The sequence below is a fragment of the Hirundo rustica genome, chromosome Z (genome assembly GCF_015227805.2).
Source record: "Hirundo rustica isolate bHirRus1 chromosome Z, bHirRus1.pri.v3, whole genome shotgun sequence".
Classification (NCBI taxonomy): Eukaryota; Metazoa; Chordata; class Aves; order Passeriformes; family Hirundinidae; genus Hirundo; species Hirundo rustica.
The window spans coordinates 5,524,635-5,546,783 of NC_053488.1; the positions used below are offsets into that span (position 1 = coordinate 5,524,635).

The 22,149-nt window shown below is 39.2% G+C and overlaps 2 protein-coding genes across 3 annotated transcripts in view; one reads left to right on the forward strand and one right to left on the reverse strand.

Annotated features, from left to right (window-relative positions):
• Positions 1-2,101: 2,101 nt before the first annotated feature.
• MED18 (mediator complex subunit 18) lies at positions 2,102-3,068 on the forward strand. Its single transcript, XM_040090283.2, has 2 exons — positions 2,102-2,212; positions 2,370-3,068. Exons 1-2 carry the CDS (start codon positions 2,140-2,142, stop codon positions 2,921-2,923), a joined length of 627 nt encoding a protein of 208 aa, XP_039946217.1. The 5' UTR covers positions 2,102-2,139; the 3' UTR covers positions 2,924-3,068.
• A 2,696-nt stretch (positions 3,069-5,764) lies between these two features.
• The window catches only part of CERT1 (ceramide transporter 1), an 85,820-nt gene continuing 69,435 nt past the window's right edge, over positions 5,765-22,149 (reverse strand). The window contains exons 9-18 of one of the 2 annotated variants that reach the window (XM_040090352.2): positions 20,510-20,596; positions 19,548-19,640; positions 18,888-18,965; positions 14,606-14,701; positions 13,783-13,915; positions 13,586-13,656; positions 12,166-12,294; positions 11,267-11,396; positions 9,867-10,003; positions 5,765-8,733 (exon numbers count right to left, since the gene is read on the reverse strand). In XM_040090352.2, coding sequence (XP_039946286.1) covers positions 9,876-10,003; positions 11,267-11,396; positions 12,166-12,294; positions 13,586-13,656; positions 13,783-13,915; positions 14,606-14,701; positions 18,888-18,965; positions 19,548-19,640; positions 20,510-20,596 — 945 coding nt within the window. In that variant the 3' untranslated portion in view covers positions 5,765-8,733; positions 9,867-9,875. The remainder of the gene's footprint in view (positions 8,734-9,866; positions 10,004-11,266; positions 11,397-12,165; positions 12,295-13,585; positions 13,657-13,782; positions 13,916-14,605; positions 14,702-18,887; positions 18,966-19,547; positions 19,641-20,509; positions 20,597-22,149) is intronic. The other variant, XM_040090353.2, reaches the window with a different exon arrangement.

Below are 22,149 nucleotides of genomic sequence, written 5' to 3' on the forward strand. Positions count from 1 at the left end.
GAACCTCAGAAATTACCCCTCTTGAAATGCTAAAATGCTTTTTTTACTCATTTTTACTTTTCCTTGGTATCTTTCTCAGTAATATTTTTCATATGCTGTGTGATGACCACACTAACTAAAGCTGATCCATATTTAAGAGAAAATCTATTTTTTTGCTCCTTGAAGCTTAGGAATGCATTTAAAACCATTCCTGAAACCTTTTGTTGACTGTTTTCTTACTTGATCTCAACACAGACCTCTTATCTGCAATCTGGGGAGTATGTGCAATGTGTGTCCAGTGTGGCAGCTCCTTGGGGCATGCTTCCCTCCTATATAAATACATATATTCCCCTCATGGATTGCACTGCACCTCTCAGGTCACCCCTGCTTGTCAGTACTCCAAATTACCTCTGGTACATCAGGGGTGATTACAAACCCCTACTGCCCTGGGAGGGCACGATTATGCCATTTCTCATTTGCAGGTCTTTGTCTTGTACCAGCATTTATATAATTTTTGGGGGGGTGGCAGGGGGTACCACAGCTGTGTAGATACTGATAAAGGAAAGACAGACATACTGTTCAAGTTCTGTGTGGGACAAAGGTTCGTTACACAATAGACTGCTAAGAGAAAGGGCACGTTTATAACTCTGTTTTGGGTATTGACAGGAGCAAATTCAGCTAGTACATATTGGGCATTTCCATCACTTTTTGAAAACAGAGGCTTTTCTGCCTAGAACTTATGCACACCCTGCCACGCCCAGGTGAGATTTCTCCATTTCCAAACCAGTGAATCACACGTGTTGCACCTCTGCTAACAACTTTTAACCCAAACTGCTGCAGGAGCTGAAGCCTGGCCTGCAACACCCCAGAGCATCGGCCCCTTTGCTGCTGCTGTGAGGGGCAGATTGGAACATTTCTGGTGGAGACTTTGCACAGATTTAATTGCATGTGGCCCCTCTCCCTGGTGGGGAGGGGTGTGGGTGCAGCCAGGATGACTCTGCTGGCTGGTCCTGCCCACTGGCTTCCCACTATGCCTCCTGCACTGGGGTGAGGCTGGCAGCGAGCCCTTTGAGATTTGGGGCCCTAGAGATTTGAGGTCCTCAAGATTTGAATCAAACTTTGCAATGTTTCAGGGTTTTTCTTCCATCTGTTAACCTGTATCTGCAGCTCAACAGTTATGATTAAGCAATTGCACTGTGGATGTTGCATGCTTGGCTCATCTTTTGTCTTGAGGAAAAGAGAAGACAATCTCAGGATGAATGGGCTTTCTGGATGAGGGCTGCCAGGACTGAAGTCAGCAGGACTGGGCAGTGCCTGAGGGAAGGTAATTCCAGCAGTGGATGTCCGTGACCACTGCCTCACTGACCACCAAACCCTGACCCAAAAGGAGGGAAGAACCACGCCTGCACACTGAGAGGGCTTTTCTCTTGGAGATGCAAGAGACACAACTAGCAAACAGTGGTTTAAGTACTAGTTAGCAGAAAGGTTGCACAGCTTACAGCCAACAAATGCTGATTCGTTAAAACGCCTATACAGTGTAGAGGTTTGCTGATCACAGAGCCAGCCTTTCATGGGTTACTTCCTGATTCCCTGCTTTCAGCAAACTAGAATAAAAGACAGAAATACAGCATCGCAGAATCCTAAGGGCTGGGAGGGATTTTTTGAGATCATCTAGCCCAACGCCCCTGCTAAGTCAGGGTCACCCAGAGCAGGTGACACAGGAACATGTCCGGGTGGGTTTTGAATGGCTCCAGAGGGAGGCACTCCACAACCTCCCTGGGCAGCCCTTTCCAGTGCTCGGCCCCCCTCACCGTAGGGAAGGCCCCGCCAGGCCAAGCGGAGGCGGAAGAGGCCGCGTTCCGCTCCGTGCCGGGCCCGCGTTCCGCTCCCTGCTGGGCCCGCGTTGGGCCCACATTCCGCTCCCCGTTCCGGTCCGTGCCGGGCCCGCGTTGGGCCCACATTCCGCTCCCCGTTCCGGTCCCTGCCGGGCCCGCGTTCCGCCTCCGAAACCCGCCCATCGCCGACCCCGTCCCCGCCCCAGCTCCCCCTCAGCCCCCCACCGGCCCCGCCGAGCCGCCAGGGGGCGCTCCCGCCGGTTCTCCCGCCGGTTCTCCCGCCGCAGCCGCCGCCGAGGCCGCAGGGCCGGTGCGGGAGCGCACGATGGAGGCGCCGCCGGTGACCATGATGCCCGTCACGGGCGGCACCATCAACATGATGGAGTACCTGCTCCAAGGTACCGAGCAGCGCGGGCAGCGGCGGCGGGCGGGGGGCTGGCGCCGCGCACGGGCGGGCCGGAGTGTGCCGGGGCGGGCGCGCTGCGGGGGGAAGCTCGGCTCGGCCCCGGGGAGCGGGGTGCGGGGAAGGCGATGATCGCGGCGCTGTCTCCGCAGGGAGCGTGCTGGACCAGAGCCTGGAGAGCCTCCTGCACCGGCTGCGCGGGCTGTGCGACAACATGGAGCCCGAGACCTTCCTGGACCACGAGATGGTGTTCCTGCTGAAGGGGCAGCAGGCCAGCCCCTTCGTGCTGCGCGCCCGGCGCTCCATGGACAAGAGCGGCATGCCCTGGCACCTGCGCTACCTGGGACAGCCCGAGATCGGCGACAAGAACCGCCACGCGCTGGTGCGCAACTGCGTGGACATCGCCACCTCCGACAACCTGACGGACTTCCTGGTGGAGATGGGCTTCCGCATGGACCACGAGTTCGTGGCCAAGGGGCACGTGTTCCGCAAGGGCATCATGAAGATCGTGGTGTACAAGATCTTCCGCATACTGATGCCCGGAAACACGGAGAGCATCGAGCCGCTGTCCCTCTCCTACCTGGTGGAGCTCAACGTGGTCGCGCCGGCGGGGCAGGACGTTGTTTCCGATGACATGAGGAACTTTGCTGAGCAGCTGAAGCCTCTGGTGCACCTGGAGAAAATCGACCCCAAAAGACTGATGTGATCGAAGATCTGAGCGATTAAGGCACCGGTTTTGTGTTTCAGGAAAGGGTGTTTTTCTAAAAAGCTTTTTTTTTTTTTTTTTTTGGTGGGCAAATCAAAACAGGGAGAAGGGAATAAAGTATTTTATATCAGTTTTTTCTATTGCAGTTACTGAGTGGTGTTTTCCTTCGCTTGTGAATATGAACAAAAGTGGACACTTTTAAATTAGCACTCTTGAAAAAAAAAAAACCGGTAAATGTTAATACTGATAGTTTTCCTTCTGTTGCATGGGAGATACTTTAAGAAGCCTATTTCCTATTCTCTAAAAATGTGAAACTTACTGGAATTCTTCCCTCTGTGTACTCAGATCCCACTGCTGTCTTAAGTTTTTTTAGAGCACCATTTGTGTATCCTACCTAGTTGTCCAACATTTTTCTTTTCAGTAATAGATAAAGTTAATACCCTTTAGTGCAGGGGGTGCTGTTTTGAACAAGCATAAACACAGAAACTGTTGTATAGAAGAGCAACTAAATGTACACCTCTTCACCAAAGCGTATCTGACAGCAACAGCTGCTCATTAGGGAAATAGTTTCTCTGACGTAACCAAAGTTAGAAGTGGAAGGAAACTTAGTAATATTAACATTTGCTAGTGGTTTTCACATCTTTCAGCAGCGGTGTTCCATTATTTTCACTGGAATCGGTTAGGATAGTCTCAGTCAATAAGAAAGCAAATTGCAAGGTACTTTTTATTACTGGACTTCTCATAGCTGTCAGCTGTATTGAATATTGAAGCGTTAAGTGCTTCTTTTATTCACAATTTTCCATTAAAATTTACTACAAAAAAATGAGCAGCTGCTAGTTGAATTACTGATGATTTTGCTTAGCACCTCTCTTGATGATAGGATGGTTAGTTACCCTAGTACTGCAGTGATAATTCAGTATTACTTGAATTAAGGTTGAGAGTTTTCAAATACAGTTCAGTCAAAAAAAGGTCGGGAAAGATAAAGGAACTCGTTTAAATTTCTCAGGTTCTTTACAGAGGGACAACCATTCCACCCACTGCTCTAGTGTACCAACCTCCATCAGAAACGCTGCCACCCTTCAGCACACCAGTTGCTTTATAAAGGCAGGGACCAGCCTCGGAAAAAGCTGAAAAAGCTTTGGAGTGTTTTAAATAAGCAGCTACGTTTTTTTAACTGGATCAGCGCTAACATCCCGCTGCCACAGGCTCTGTGGGGCAGGGGAAGCCTCCAGTGCTTGCGGTGTACTTGAGCACCCTCAGGCTGGAGACAGAGTGGTAATTTCCAGCGGGGCAGCAGTCAGGCGTCACCAGCGTGACTGCTCATTACCCAGACTACAAGTATTTTCTGGAGGGTACAGACACACCTGCAATTCTGCTCATACTTGGGCACAATTTGCCCCCACCAAGACAGCACGCTACCCTGGCCCTCTGAGCTGGAATTCCTTCATATACAGGGCATAACTTCCTAGGAGCTGCATGTGCTGGGCTGCTCCACGGTTCAGTTGCAGTCCTACCCCAGCAAATAGGAATCCTCAGGGCTGCTGTCGTATTTTGCCACTCTTAGCAATAGTTAAGAATCATTTGCTGCAGACTTGTACAATCTGTGACTTGTCTCTAGGCACACATAAGTTTAGGCTGTCTTGTGGATGACACTAGGTTTGACTATGGATCGATCCAAATCAATAAATAATAGAAAACCCTGTTATTTTTAAGGAGAATTAGTTTAAACCCTGAAAACTCCAGCAATCCACAGTACCAGGTTTCCTTATGCTGGCTGTAGTCCATTAGTGGAAGAGGCAGGAGAGACAAGCTTACTGCATCAATGGCTACAGCTGAGGACACTTTCAGGTCGCTGATGCCCAGTGTCCCTTTCTTCTAACAAAATGCATTTTTCTCCTATAAAACTTAGCTTATAAAAGGTGGAGACTGAAGATCATTAGTATTAGTAATACACACCAGTAAATTGCATGGCATAGCCTTAATTATCATTCATCGAAAGGTCAAATTATATTGTAGTAACATGGAAATGCTCAACCTCTCCTTAGAGGAAATTATGTAATTTTTAAATTATGCACATAAGTTATGGGACCATGAAGGTGAAATGTCATTTCTAAAAAATTTTTGGAGGGGGGCGGAATTTACTTTTGCCAGGTAAAACAGCTGCATTCTCTAAGGTCAGAGGTTACCTCAGGACTCTCTATATTTTTTGCAATTTATTACAAGAGGCCTTATATAGACCTGAGCTTAAAATAAGTTTGGTTCCTGTTCAAGTAGTGGCTTCTGTTACTTCAGACTGTTCCTCCAGTCCTGCATACCTGTAAGGTTTCTGGTTTTACTGACTGCTATATAAAGAAGCAGAAATCACTGTGTAACAAATAAAGGTAGGGCTGTTACTGATCCATCTGGCACCACCTATTTCTACCAGTAAGAAAACTTGCTCATCTCAGTTACTAAAAATTACTCTTACTTTGGAAAAGCCGTAAGCTTACCCTTCGGCATATATCTTAGTCCTGGACTGCTGTTCTTCCCAGACTTCATGGAAGTTCCCAGAATCTTGTTATTCCGTACATACGAAGAACTGACATAGCCTGGAAGTGCTCTATATTATGACTACCCTGTACCAGGAGCACCTTCTGACCACCCTCTGATTGCTCGCACAAAATGAACTTCTCAATGTAAAAACTAATGTGGCACTCGGGTTCTCATCTCAGTAACACAAACTGCTTTCCTGCTTTATTTTCCACACACTAGAATACTGTTTATTATTTCACTGATGATTTAAAAGTTGGTTAAAAGGTAAAATACTTTAAGTTTCAAGTTAAAAATAACAAGAAGCCAAGATTTTTCTTCATAATTTTTAATACTTTTAATTTTTAAATACTGGTTTTAAATTTGTGATTGTAACATGTAAGAGCCAACTTCTTTTAATTTTTAAAACTTATCATTAGGATCATAAAGCTATTATAGAACAGTTACAACTCTACACACTCAAGGTACTCAAAAATATGATTCATGTTTGAAGACTGTAAATGAACAGTGGCAATTCAAATACAGCATTATCTGTACAACTTGACAAAAATACAGGTGGACAATCTGATTAAAGAGAATCTGCACAACTTCAGATAAGCCAGCTCAGCCCAATTAAGTAAAAGGTAAGCTTTTTTCAAAGTGCATCACATTTTTCACAGATAAATTTGTCAAAGATTTTCAGGTTCTCAGACAGAATAACACCGACCATCTCATCTTCACTCCCAGTACAAGTTCTATCAAGTCATGTCCTTCAGATCTAGTTTGGCAATATCCAAATTCTCCAAACAGATGCAGATATCCAGAGAACAATATCTGATGATTGCTGCATTTTTAGCCTTTTGAACAGGTTCTGCTTATAAAACAACCATTCTAGAGTGAGAAGCTGCTTCTGCAAAGACCACCACAGCTGCATTAACACTCTTGATCTGTTAACAGGAAGAAATGAACTCAGAGCACAGATCTGGCAGTGACTGACAAGAGGGATGGGCTCAAGAGACAGGGTAAATAGTATAAAACCATAAACCAATATTCCCTCCTTCCAGAAGAAAGGATCTAATGGCTACTCACACAAGGACAATCTGAGAGGCCTACTGCCTTTTGAAATTATTTTTTCAGAGGTCCATTAATAATGATTTCTCAGTCATGTAACTCCTTCCCTAGTCTTTAAAAAGCCTCTTACAAATCTGATTGGGCAGGGCTAGCTACAGTGAAGTACCAGTGCCTTTATCTAAAAGTAAAACATACTCTTTACAAATAGTATCTGTAGTGTCATTTTATTTACAGAATAAATCGCAAAAGTACATCACATTTAGTGCAAATGCAACTAATGATATAAGTTTATATACTGCTTTGTAAACTTTCCATACCTTTGTAAAATAAAGCTATCCTATTAAATTAATAAACTTGCCCGTGTTCCAACAATTACCAGATGGCAAATAAGGAGTTAAACTCTTCATATTTTGGACTTTTTTTTAAAGTTCCCATCAGTGGCTATGGTGGAATGCACCACTGCTTGGTTGATTGTAAAAAGATGAAGTACATTTGAGGTATAAGATTTTGGTTTTCAACGTTGGTATATAAAATGCTCACTTGGTGATACAGTAAAGATGTACAAATTTTCATCTTATTTGCCTTACTAACATTACCATATAGGCACTTTTCTACATATTCAAATGAACAGAATAACTCTGTAATAAGGCATATTCCATGCACACCATTAGAGAAAGGCAAATAAAAAGGGAGGAGTTATGGAGCATGAAATCTGCATGCGTGTGTAATCATGTGTTAGGAACGGTTTCATCTCTACAGAGAAGATGAACAGAGAAGCTTTTCAACACTGTGCAGATCACACTGAATCATTTACCAAATCTTCAGCAAGTTACTGTATTATATCTCTTTTCAGGCACCTAGCACACTATATCAAATAAATCTGACTTTCAGCTTGCTTTCAACGAAAATATATCTGAAACTTTTTTCCTCAAGATACACAGTTTTGTGAAGTTTAGTGAAACACCGAGCAGTCTCTGAAGTGTTTCCAACTACAGGATATGGATAAAAGACCTCAAAGTCAGTACTATCCCAACACAGTCCTCTCCCAACAAGTATCTCCAGAATCAAAGGCAGGCAAACATCTGACATTTAAATTTTCACAGCAGCTAAAGGGAACTTTCCAGTGAGAACTATGCATTCTTATAGCTGATGGGTTTCTGATCAAGAGGCAAACAATTTTCAACATGAACCTCATAGCACAGCTTTACTGAGATGAGGCAAACACATGCAGGATCTGAAAATAATGTACTCATCCTCAATCTAGACTGGGAATGTTGTTTTAGGTAATCCAAATTACTTCAATAAATATTATAGTGTACCTTCTCACAGCTTTGGGAAAGCCCCAGGTATTATCCAAGAAAGCAGTCCACAGATAGCATGGACAGATGTCTCCTAGGTTTTAGGCAGTCTCTTGCCCTCTCATACAGAATCTTTCTAGATATTTCTGGATCATGTTTAATAACAAAAATTCTGCAGCACATATTACATAACTAAAAAATACAATAGAAATATAAAGATATCTGGAAAAAAATAAAGCTTTTCACACTCTTACTCCTTCAGAACTAATGATCGTCATAAGAGTAAGACAATAGAAAAGGCAAAGTCATAAGGATATTGACAGCCCTCAGATATTAACTGGCATTTTATGTAACAAGATGATTCATTATAGAAACCAGCAGCAATGAACTGTGATTATACAAAGCAAAACAAAACCTACCAACAAGTTACCTAGGTTTTACTGAACTCTTAACATCCCCACTCTTCTTAACATCCCCAAAATACTACACAGATTTTTGTGCATATAAAGCACATACAGTATGCTATATGTGCATTTGTCTCTTGTGCTTTTTACACATGCACAAAAACTGCACAGGTTTCTTAGTAAGGTTGACAATGAAATTCTACAACTTGTTTAAAATTAACACAGTAGCCCATGTTGGTGATTCAAAGTTGTTTGCGCTCTTCTTCTAAAGCAAGCAAATAAAAATAGAGCCATATACATGTTATCAGTACATGTATCTATAATTACACACTGATTCAGCAAGAAAGTTAGCAGGAGAGAGCTATTGTTAAATATTCAGCCCCGTGGTGTTGTAACGCTTCTTCACTTCAGTATACAAAGCCTAGAACCTGGGCCATAGAAAGACTGTAGATCCTTCGTTCCAGCATGGAGAGCTCTATGCATGGTCACGTCTCCAATGTGGAATGCTCACCCAGTCTTGTTCTGATTGCTGCAGGTAAGCAAAGAAAAAAATACAGCACTGAAAAGTTTGTATACTGCTAGTAAAATGAACTTGTTAAACAGCTTAAGTATCACAAGGACTGCTATGATCATGTGTTAACTGTTGGCTTGTGATGCCGTGTTTTTAATGCTTTACCAACACTAGTTCTCTAACAACTTGCATTTAAAATTGTGAATCGTTACATGGATTCCTGTCACAGCAGAATGAAACAACTAAGACTTTTGGAGTGTGACACAGTAAATAGAACCCAAGAATAGAAGTAACCTATGTCACACATAGAACGAGTGATAGACTCGTCTTCAGATGTGACTGAATGATGCAAACACTCTGTAACACTAGCACAACTAGACAGAATTCCGTGGTTTGACAGGACACTTACAGAAGCAGAAAATGAAATATATAGCAGGAGTCTAAACTAACAAAAATTAGTTAAGACTTATTTAACACTAAGGCTCTCAGATAGCCTCAAAGTGATCAAAGTGATCAAGAAATCCTCTTCTAATGTCATACCATCATCTAAAGTTCGAACAACTTTAGATTAGCCAATAACCTATACCATTAAAAATATATCCATTGACTTCAGAAAGCGTCTGAAAATCCATTTTCTTTCCTAAGTTCATCAGAAAAGCTAAAAAATTAAGGCACTCTTCTAAATACTCTAGTAATTCCTGTTGGTCTGTCAGTGAAGTTCCATTAATAAAAATCCTAGGTCAAAACTATTCTGTCAATATAAAAGAAAACTGAAATGTACTATTAGTCTATGAAATGCAATTATAAGTGGAATCTCAGTTATAAAAACCTCATGAAGTTCTAGAGTAACTTCAGTATGTATCTTTTCAGAACAAGTACAAAATGCCTGTGACAGCTGAAAAAAACCACTTCTTCATCCTGTTTTACTTCTTTATAAATTGGACATGTATGCAAAAACTTGCAAGAACTATGAAATTAATGCTTGATAACCTGTGCAGCCTGTACACACAAATTACATGAGGGTTTTAAAAAAGTATACTGCACACTAAAGCAAGCACTGAAGCCATGCTAGTCATGTAAGGTATTTCCAGATTTAGTACTTCCACTTGGCCTTTAAAATGGTGACTCAAGAATTCAAAAAGTATGTATACCTGCTAGTACTAGAATAAAATAGGCTTTCCTGCTGTTTTCTCTTGCACGTACGACGTAAAACGCTTTAAGAACTTTGGATATTCTCGTTTAGCCACTGCCCGTAACACTGATGCTGGTGCCCATCCTCCCGGGTTCACTGAAGTAAACAGAAAGACAGACATTGAAATAAAGGAACTCCACTAAATGCTGAAAAAGTAAATTTTAGTTCATTACTCCTGCAACTCTTCCTGAAGTAACAAGAAAGAATAACCATCAGCAGATTTTTTTTTTTTTTTTTAAATGCTCCTAGGCTTCTGCTGTAGCACTTGCTATTTTTAATACTCAAGCTCAGTCCAGATCTATGATGCCACTATTTAGAAAACATTAAATATGCTATATGGTGAGTCTTGGGAAAATGCCCAAAGAGAAGAGGACATCATCTATGGGCTTCCAAGAAACACAAGAGAAAGAGACTTGAGAGACTTCCTATTTTGAAGAAAACAGTCAGTCTTAACTATTTAATAATTACTGCATTTGCCTGCAGAACTGCCACACAGGCAACACCCTGGAAATGATTACAAAGCATTTAAACAAAATCTGAACTGATTTTTAATTACATTTTCTTTCACAGGGGAACGTTTCACATTGCTGAAAAAGCTATCACTTTGCATGTGGTCAGAATTCAGAACTTAGCAGTGAAAATATACTTTTTAAGTAGTTTGGAAACTTAAAAAAAAAGTAAAAAGTAAGCGAGCTACCCTTGAAGTGTTTTGTAGCTTGAGGTAGAGAAGGTTGTAGGTAGAGAAGACAGTATACACCCCCAGTACTACAACACATTGCTAAATACTTGGTACAGCAACAATACAATTTGGCCTTGACAATTTTTCAGTCAATACCAAGGATTCTATCAGCTCAAAAAAAAAAAGTAGACTAGATTATACAGCTTGCAAGCATCTTCTTAAAAAATTTATTTACTCCTTCTCAGCATCAAGGGATAAGAACTATGTATTTACTACCAGCAGCCTTTCAGCCTAATGAGATGAATTGGGAGAAAAAAATTACAGTAGTACATGAAAAAACCCAATACACCATTAGTGAAACTAAAAGCTATGCCAAGCCATTCCAGTCACAGACATTTCCGCCCACCCTCCTCCAGCCCAAGGTTATGTACTTAGGACTGAGCTACACAGCTCTTCCATTAATTCCTCTCAGAGTACCACATAATGAATGATCCCAATCACCAGTTCTTAATTTGAGACCTTTTAAACGTGATGAACACAAAGGTGATGCTATAATTCTATATATAGATTTAGCAGAAAAGGGAAAAGGCATCAAGCCCCCCCCTATTTTTGTGTAAGTATTCAAATCCCCAAAATTAACGCCTATTCGTGAATGTCATACTGAAAAATTTTATACTTACCATTGGCTACATATGTAATCTTGCACAGAATGTTGTCCCTGCTTATTTCCTTGTTGCCCTCTGGTGGGCTTACTAACGTCTGACAGATCATAGCAATATTTATTTTGGCACGGACACAGCGATTGTTCAGCTGCCAAAAATATGAAACATTGTAAGCCTTAAACTAAACTTGTTTCAGCACACTTGAGCATGAATATTTTTTCATCATGAAGTCTAAGACACTCTAGAAGCTGTACTTCTGAGAGGCTACATTCCAGCACTTATATGGATGTAGCATGAAAGTGAGTAAAATAAAAGATACATGGTGGATAGGGAAATTCTAAAATGTTAGAATCTTTTCTAACATTCTAAAATGTTAGAATCTAAAGTTTCTGCTTGCTTAACACGAGTGAACTACTTCAATTGTTGTGACAATTCACTAAAGAAACATTTCAAGAATAACGTATCAGCATTTACAAATATCAGTTAACTTTTCCCTTGAAAGCAGGCTATGGAATAACAATCCAAGGAAAACAATCATTGCTATTATCTGGTGAAACCAAGGCAAAACTGTGTAAAATGGAGGCTTAACCCTATCTATAATTATACAAAACTACTCTTATCGTTGACAGTACTGAAGAGATACTGGTTTGATTCCATATAAAATAACCTCAATTGTTTAAAATGTTTTCACATCTCCAGAAATTTTGCTTCCATTCTGCTGTAAAACCTTAGATCTGCCAACTGAGAGATAAGGCGAGAAAGCTTTTGCCTAAGAATGCCTTCATTAAGTAATTTTATCACCTGGTTTAAATCGACTTATTTCTGTAAAAACCTTCCATCTCCCTCCCACTAGCATTATCACGGAACAGAAAAACCACCTTAAAAGCAGAACTTCATAGCATTAAAACAATACTTACAGGAGCACTGTCATGTTCTACAGAGAAATTGCACACAATCCATGTTTCCGGATCATTTTCACTGAACGCTGGTATCTTTCTGATGGCAGACAAATACAGCACATCCCTTTGAGAGGCCGGCCACACTCTCTGCAGAGAAACACCTGAATGTAAGCTTTTCCAGGTTTAACTAGTATCCTTAGTTAAAATTAAAAACCAAGCAAGGCAAACCAGGTCAGTTATATTATGAAGTTGAAGTTCACCTTCAAGTTAGTAATTTCATTCTGAAAACTGAAAGAGAACGTAGTTGTTGTACATAGGCAACAGAAATTTCAGGTTGGCTACACTTCATATGAAAAAAAATTAAGGCGAAACTTCAAGGCCTTTGAAATACAGAGTGCCCAACTGCAACGAATTTTTCAGGCAAAAAAATAGGAAAAAGCAGTTACCCTCCATCTCAGGTTTGCATTTTATAGTTGATACTTGTAAGCTACAAACTGAACTAATGGTTAGGTGTATAAGAATGCATCTACAGTTATTTATATCTCCAGAGAAAAAGATAGAGGAGGGATGTATTTAAAACAAATTATTAGTTCAAAAAGCTATTACTTCAGTAAGACAGATATAGCAAATTGGTATTATCCAAGAGGAAGTTTCAGAGGTGAAATGTGTGACAAAGTAAGAAAATATACAGAAGATATTTTCCTGACAATTCAACAGGAGAAAGAAGTTCTGGCTTTTACCACATCCAGTACAGATGACACAACTGTCTCACTCAAAATTATGAGTCCTCTATTAAAGAAGTCTTAACATAAGTGCACTACTGGTAAAATTGTCGAAGAAAAATATTTATTTTAACATTTGAATATACTAATACTTAGAAAAATGCATGACTAAGGATAAGTATGTATATTTCATTCCTATAATTTTTGGGGGGTTATAATTCAAATGAACATTTTTATAAATTGACACCTGAACCATTTTGTGGGGGGAAAAAACAATTAGGGGACAAGGACAAACGTACCAACAGCTAGAAACACTTGTATTACGAGGTGGTACATCAACTAATTGTGGTGAATGGTAACCTGCATTTTTGCAAAAAAACCACCTCATACAGTAGTGTAGGTTTCTTCCCTCTAGTCAGTGGTGATTTATTTCTCTCTTTGCTTTGGATGGCTGGCCTTGCTGGCAGTGACACAATAGTGAGATTAGAAGCAGGCGTCATTTGCTGCTAAAAGCTCTATCAGACACATGCACAACTAATTAAATTCTCAAGAAAAGTTTGAAAAATTGATGGAAGTCGCAGTTTAATAGAGAACTTGTTCTGGAATATTGTCCAGAACAGTATTTTAAGTTGTTAAGACAGTAAAATATTCAGAATAATACTGGAACATGCATGCTTCAGACATCTCAATAAGGTATGCAAATGAAGTGTTATTACCTTATGTGTCTGGTAAATGATGATTGCGTTATCAGCTAAATTTTCCACAACATGGAAATTTTCAATTGTTGCTAAAAGGCAGGGAGGGGAGGGAAAGAAAAAAAAAATCCATCAGTGAACAGTAACAGACAACAGGACAATACTATAAATACTGTTCTTGCTGATAAACCTGAAAAGCGGAAGAAGCAATGCCTTACTTTCCCAGTCATTACGAACATCAACATTCCAGAAGTAGTGGCAAACTTCATGCCCTGTTACCCCTTTAACAGCATGGGTTGCTTTCAAAGGATCTAGAACTATTCCGTTCTCTTCCACTTCTCGTCTGTATACCTACAGCCAAACACAAAGAAAGAAATGTAGAACAGAAGCTGTCAAAACTGTTCATGTTTTAATTGTTTAAATTTAATCAGATTTAAAAAAAAAAACCCAAATCAACAAACCGCTTACCTAGAAGATTATCATATGAATAATTTGCTGTGAAAGTGATCTCTGGTAACACACATTGAAGACATTCTTATATGGCAATTCACATTAAGATACCAGTACTTTAAAGTTTTTACTCCAAAAATGATTAAGATTGCTTATTTACACTATCCACATGGATTCATAAGCACAGTGGAGCAGCCAACACTGTAGCTTGTTACTGTTGCTATTTTTGTACAGAATTTACACATTACTTTGATAGCAAGCTTTAAGTAGGAGGGAATGAGAAAGGAATCTGCAAAGATGAATCCATTACAAGAGTCACACAGAATTTTGTATGAAAAAATATATTAGAAGCCACAGCTCTCATGGACCCTAGTCCCAACCCAAACAATGCTATTCTCAGAGAGAAGTTTCAACAGCTTAACTTGCTGACTGGTAGTATTTCCAGAAGTCATGGAATGATTTAGGTTGGAAAAGACCCTTAAGATCATGGAGTCCAGCAGTAAAGATAAGACTGCCAGATGTACACTGAAGTAAGTATCTGTCTTCGCAGTGTATCATTTTACACGAATTAACCAAATCTGAAACATTTACCTTCATTTCCCCTTCTTCTACCACTAGCTGCCAATTGGCATCTCCTCCTACATCCTGCAAGGAATATGTCATGTGGTTTTGTACCATCTCTTCCACCTGTAAAGAAAGAAAAAAAAAAAAAAAAAAGGGCATTTTTAACTCATTCTTTCCATCTTTTTGGGGAGATACTGCACAGCATTGGAAGTACAAGTTAATACTTTAATTCTTGTGCAGGAGCTGAATTTGAACGAGAAAGCTCTCTGTTAGGGTAGGAACAAACAAATAATGCTGCCCTTCAGAAACAAAAGCCAAAATCTTGATTCAACTTCCAGCTTCACTCTTTGTGCGTACTTCCTATCCTGCCTTTGTACCTTAAACTGTCCAGCCTCATCACTTCTACCTAAAACAGTTCTTTATTTAAGCAGATAGGAACTGCAAGTATTTCTAAAGGGAATTGCAATGCACTGTAAGATATTCACTGAAGAGCATTTAAAAAGCTCAACAAAGGCAGGGGGTTAGGAAGGAAGACTGACAAGCTCTGAAAAGCAAACACGTATCAAAAGTCATATTGGAAGAGCAGTGAGGAAAACAGTCACAAGCAAAGCATGCCTGCTCTTTTTTCAGCGGCATCTTTGCACAGTTGACAGCTAGGAAAAAACCAGAAATGCCTACACTCAAAGGATTATGACGGTACAGCGATTCTATAATTATAAAATGCTCATTCAAAACTTATTTTGATAGCTGCTGTGCTTTTTTTTTTTTACAGCCAAATATTTGTTATATTTTTACTGAGCTATGTGAATATCTCATTTTTTATTCCATACAGCATGCATGAAAATGGGACACGAAAATTATGCTTATTTCAGATCTAATATATTATTCTGTTTCTTTGGTTGCCCACACTTTTCCAAATGCCCACAACAAAAACAAAAGCAAAATCATAGGATATTCATTGCTGTGAAATGCATAAAATATTCAAAACACTTTAATAAATTTTTTCCACCCAAAAGATAGATGACTACTAAAACTTGTCACAGCAAGCAAGTCCACATGACTCCCAGCATTTTCCTGAACTACTGGGAATACCTTTCTTTTTTTTCCAAAAGGAAAAGCACTTCAAACAAAATCAGTTAGTTGACCCACACAAAGATTAGTTGAAGAAAGTGTACAATCACAAAACTAACGGTCTGAACCCTAGGGTGGCTTTTGCACAACTTATGAAAACATGAAGCCTAGTGTACAGTAAAATAAGGAAAACATATTTGGGCAAGTATAAAAAAAGTAGAAAGCAAAATTAATAATAATTAATCTTTTTTTAATATGATACACAATTGAAAGATGCTATTTACTTTTAATTTTATGGCAGTAATCTTGTTTGTACTATGTACTCAACAGGCAATACACTTAAGACCAGAAGAAAAAAGGTAATTGAATCAAATAAAACTCAAGCAGTACAACATGAAAAAACAAAACCTCTTGGATGGAAATCCTAGTTTGTCTTAGTTTAGCTAAGCACAGACTTCTCTAGATGAGGAAAAGTTATCAACCCGGGTTTGGGGTGCTTTGGTTTTGAGTTTCAGTGAACAAAAAGCAACACCAAGATTTATGTTTCAAGCTTGTACACAAGCCAACTTTTGCTGCCAGTTACTAGCATTTTTCCTACAAAAAATTCTTCCTGTTTTCCAAGTGAAACAACGACAGTGCAACACAAACCAGGTAAGAATGTGGGCTTTTTAAGTATTCTATTTATTGGCTCTAGGTCACACTTTCTTAAGAAACGAATCCTTGCCATACCTTCAGACCCTTACATATTTTCTATCCCACCTCTTAATTTATTAAGGACAAAGCTGTATTTTATACATTTACTTTTGTGTTTTGATACTTTTTGCTTTATGTGCTACATGCAAAGGGATGATGTAAGTATCAAGGAAAGAGAAGGAGGCATCCAAGGAATGCAATCTAAACAGAATCCTGCTTCACCAGGAAATGCAGTGTTTACACAACCCACCTGTGCACACTGTCTGTACAAATTCTATTTACTCTATACACTGGTCGGTGTCAACTGCACCTATTTCAGAGGCACAGTCAAGATCCAATGATTCCCTCCCACCTGAAAGGCTCACTATTACCTCTGGGTTCCTAGTTGGCTACAAGAATGGTCTGCAGAAATACTTGCGGACTGTATGCCTGCCATACAGCCTTGACCTAAACTTTTGAGTGGCAAGTTCTTCCCTTTAAAGGGCCTAAGAACAGCTCAGAACTTATTATAAAGCTGATAGATCTTTAAAAGAAAGTGATCTGAGCTCCCATTCAACTGGCAGACACAACAATGCCTTTTTAGAGGCACTCTGAAGAAATAGCTCCCATCAGAATACATGTTTATACTTCTCAGTCTTAAAAACAGGGTTGCAAAAGTTGCTACTTGACCTTTTACTGATACCAAAATTCCCTTTATTCACATGAAGTCTAGGAAAAACATCACGTTTATTAAGAATCAAGATATTAGCTTGCCTTCTTAAAGCCAAATTGTTCGCCTGGGGACAGAGGCCAATTTTAAATAATTTTTTTTAATACAATCCATAGCAGGTAGAATGAAAAGGTCTACTATTCTCATCATTGAGAATCTCTCATCTCTCCCTCTGATGTCCTGTTCAGTAAAACTGAAACTCTAGAGCAGGTGGAATGACTTGTTAGTCTGGCAAAAATTTTTAGGGAAAATACTTGGAGGGTGGAACTGCGTGTGGGGATATTCATAGTTTCTAAGGTAAGTCCAACTTGAAACTGGATTAGGCACTCCATAGTAACTTTCATGTAGTATAATCCATGCAGGAGGCAGAAAGAGCAATTTTACTCCAGTCCATTTGATCCTGATACTTAACCACAATTTGCATTATTGTGATAGGGACCTGGTCCACCTCAGGTTTGTTTTTAAGTGCTCAGTTCTGCAGTCACAGTGGTGCTCTACAACTCAGGTTTATCATATGAATGCAGAAATGTTATCACAGGCATAAAAGAGATGAAAATGAGGACACCTGCAACTGGCAAATGTGAGTTTCCCTTATGCTGAATGATCTCTGCACCCACAACCAGACAGAGTTGATTGGCAATCAAACTTGCTTTCTATTACTTATTATTCCCTTACTTCATTATCCCTCACTTTATCACCTCTCCTCCCAAGGCAAAAACTTAGAAAGTAAGTCCACTACTGGAGTACCAGTCGACGAGCCTATCACTGTTGTGCATTATAGGACTTGCACACTTTTTCCCCTGCAGTAAGTTCAGATTTCAGAAATAAAATGACTGCAAAAGGTCTTGGAATTTTAGTCCACTAAGCAAGTCCTTTAAGTGTTGGTCCTGTTCATGAAGCTGGTAGTAAGGTCTGCAGATAATAAAATTCCAGGCGCCGCTAAAAAAAGAAAGAAAGAAAGAAAAGAAAATCCATTCCTGTTTGGAAAAAAAAATAGATTGCTTGGAGCTTTTGAGAGTACTTAAAAAAACCTACAGGACAGCAGATCTTGGAAGGAAGCTCCATATTCACAGTCACATATGGATCACAGAAGGAAAGAAATAGCATGAATAACATATCTGAACTACTGTTTTGGAGACTAAAAAGCAAACACTTATCTAATTCTACTCTAAACTATCATCTTCCTAGTATGCACCTAAAGTAATTTTGTACATTACTGGAATATGTCATTATGGCGACATTGACATATTCAGGATGTCAGACTTAAGGACAGGTGAATATACATAAACTTCAATATGATTTTTCATACCCACAGTCTTGCTGGTCAACTTGTTTAATGGCCTTTTGGCCATCAAACTAGTCATAGAGGTAAAAAACTGTAATAGTGAACCATGAGATTCAGGGTATTAATATTGTTACAAATAAACACTTCAGACAAAATCAAACCTTTGATTTAAAAGCAAGAAAAACTATTCTGTCTGAAGCAAAGACCACCTCCAGCCTTGGTAAAACATGCTATTCTATTTTCAGTATAACTAGAGAGAGAAAATTTTCAAACTATAGGCATTTTTATTAAAGCTACTGAAGTAAACCAAATAGTTTCACAAGATTTGGGCCTCTGCACAAGTGGCACGCATGCAAGCTAGATATAAAGAAAGACAACCATTTAGTACAGGAATAGAGAATGCCTTTGTTTGTCTCAATGTACTAGTTTAAAGCAAGCAGTGATTGACGTAACAACAACAACAACAAAAACCAAACAAAACCCAGGTTCTAGAGAAGAGGATGAAATAGAGCAAAGATATGCAACCCCCACTTGACACATCAATACAGTACCTGGGCGCTGAATCTGTGAACATCATCAGAGGCACTGACTAGATCAATGGAAGACATGGAGGAAGAGCGACTATAGGGCTACCAGAGACAGACAAAGAAAAAACCAAGTAATCAGAACAAAGGCACAACAGAGCGTTCAGTACCAACTTGCAAGCACAAGATAATGAAGAAAAGGAAAACAAAAGCACCATAAGCAGCAGGCACAGCAGCAAATGCTGGTTTCATGCACCTATTATATATTATGCTCCCAGTGTAGCCCTGACAGGAGCATAGTGTTTCCAGTAACACTAAAAAACAAGTCAACTGGACTCTTTTTTTTTTTTTTTCTCTTTTTTTTTTTTTAAATAAAAGCAGTTCAATGAATCTGGGTGAAGGTTTCTTCAAAACACTGGAGTTAGCCAATTGGGGTTTTTCCTCTTTTCTTCCTGCCTGACAAGCCTCGTACAAGTATAGAGCATTCTAAACAGGTTCTCAAATCAGTATTTTTCAGCCAAGACAAAAAGCAGTCCTTTTTCAGTTCCAGCTACTTTTTTTGAAAATGAGTAGGCCACTGCAAGTTACTAGAAACACTGAAAAAACCTCACCTACCCATACAAAATATTACACAGAAACAGCACAGACCAGCTGATTATTCTGAGAAGATCATGATAAATATCTTACCGTTTGCACAAATCGATGAGTCCCCACAGCAGAATATGCATCTCCAGAAGGTAAAGAGGTTGGCCAGTGTAACCTAACCTTTTCACTTTGGGACTGCAACAACACAGGTTTAATTATTATTAGTCAGCTGCAACGGGGTGGACTGCGAAACAAAGTGAGTCATGCTCAATCTACATAGTGACTACAACAACTAATGAGGCCTGTGACAGGCATGAAGCTGTCATCCCACTGGAATTCTCAGTGAGTGGGCCTGAAGACTGAATTCATCTAAACTTCACGGTATATTCCCGAGTTAAGGAAAACACACTGGTAGCACTAGAGATCCTTATAGTACTATCACAGTCGCTCAAAACCTGTACTCTTTGCTAAGAGTTCCCAACATAGGGTAAAGTCTGTTGGGTACTACAGGTCCACTAGAAAAGTCTCTTAATTCTCAAGTAATTTTTATTCACTATATTCCTAAGCATAAGCTCTTTTACAACAGAAGATGCACAACTTTGTCATCCCCTCTCATTTTATATGCTGCTATACTTCTTCATACTCTATATATTTTCTAGAATGCATCTTATCCCTTTTTGCTACTTGTCACTGAAGTGTATTCAAGAAATGAGTCAGTGAAGTAGCCAGGCAGAACTATGCCTTTTCTGTTCCATATATCACTGAAGTAAAACTTCAGACCAATTACTAGATTTTGAAAGACAGCTGTAGTATTTGATATTTTTATTTTAACAGGGCAGTAGTCACATACAGATAGTTTTCATACAGGACATTTATTTAGGAATTAGTAACTAGAGACTTCTACTTTCTAATTCAATAAACTTAGCACTTACACTATTCTTTTCTGGACAAGCTATGAAGTTACTTTCTCAAAATCAGCATTAAGCAACAATCAGGACAGACTATAAGTCATAAAAGTCTCTCAGGAAATGCTCATCATTAAGACATTTTTCAAGTTTTAGTACCTGTTCTTCCATTTTATCCTGTCTATCGAGAGCAGCTTCAACAGCATCAAAGAATTCTTCCTCATTAATCAAGCTATTAGGACCCTCCTGGAGCATAAGAAAAAAAAATAGTTAAAATTTTGGGAGACATAAAAGTTCCACTTCAATTTAACATTAGAAATACATTAGAATATATTTTATATGCAACTGATGGAAGCAAATTGCTTTTACAGAGCTCAAATATTTTCATCAATATTCTTAGATTACAAGTTCTCTGAAAACCTGTAATTGTTAAAGGAAGTGTCTCCCTCTAACAACAATATAATGATAGTTGCATAAAGAAGGAAAAGCCCCAGGAAACTGAGCAATACTGTCAGTATGCTTTGGCACCAGATTTAGGGTTTAATTAATAAATGTTTTCTCTTTAAAATGTTTACAATGTTAGTAAAGTACATCTATTAACGTAACTGCGTAGTTACACTCCTTACAAGTATTTTAGTGCCTTAAGGCACTGATATTCAGGTATGTGTTCAAAAATATAACAAGGGAATACAACAACATTTTGGGGATCTCTATTGAAAATTCTCAGAAACAACAGTTAAACAGCAGGTAGAGTAAAATCAAGGATTGAAAACTCTAGTCTATTAATTAAAATGGTAATGTAATAAAATTAGATTTTTAAAATTAGATTGCTGCTTTTATTGCATTGTAAAACAACCCAGTTCTGCAAATTAAAAAAAACACCCAAAACTGTGTATAGTGTATAAGCAGTGACACCCGTACGAAGCAGCTGGGTTCATAACCATGTAGACAAAGATGAACTTCCTATTTATTTTATTCTTTCACAGTGCATGTCTCAGTGACAACAATTAATCTAGCATCAAGTATCTTATATATCTGTACAGTACTATTTCTCAGGCTACGACTTGAAGGTAGACATGGTTGATTAATGTACATGGAAGGGTAAAGTTTACTTAAACACAGGTGCAGTAGCTTACATTAGCAGGAATGCCTCATCTATGAAAGTGTTCAAGGCCAGGCTGGATAGGGCATTGAGCAACCTGGTCTGGTGAGAGGAGTTCCTGCCCAAGACAGGGAGGTTGGAACTAGATGATCTTTAATGGCCCTTCTAACCTAAACCATTCTACAATTACTCTTCAAAAGTTAGTTTATGCATCTTAGGATAGAACCAAATACCTCACTGAGGAGAATGCTAATGAAATGAGTATCTCATTTCATGAGATGAAATGAAGAAAGGAACTTAAAATCTGAATTTGAAAACATGCTATTTCAGGTGGTGGTGACAAATTAAAAATCAGTTAAACTTCATCTTCTAGAACTGCCTCTGCTGTCAAAGTTTTGGTATTTTTGCTTTACTTATCTCTACAGCTGAACAAATAAAAAGGGAAAGTACAATTACATGTAAGTGGTATCAAAAGTATGAGAAAATAACAACAAAAAAAAATCAACAGAAATATCTGTAAGAAACACACTTCAGACAAATGCAAAAAATCAAAAGAAGATATACTTCCACTCATGAAATTAAGAACTGAGATTCTTCATACAGTTTCAGTTTCCAAGGTGAAAAAGTGTGGCATGAACACACTCGTAAATCACACTCGTCCCGGCTTGTGTAACTTCACCTTCCCCCTTTAAGAAAC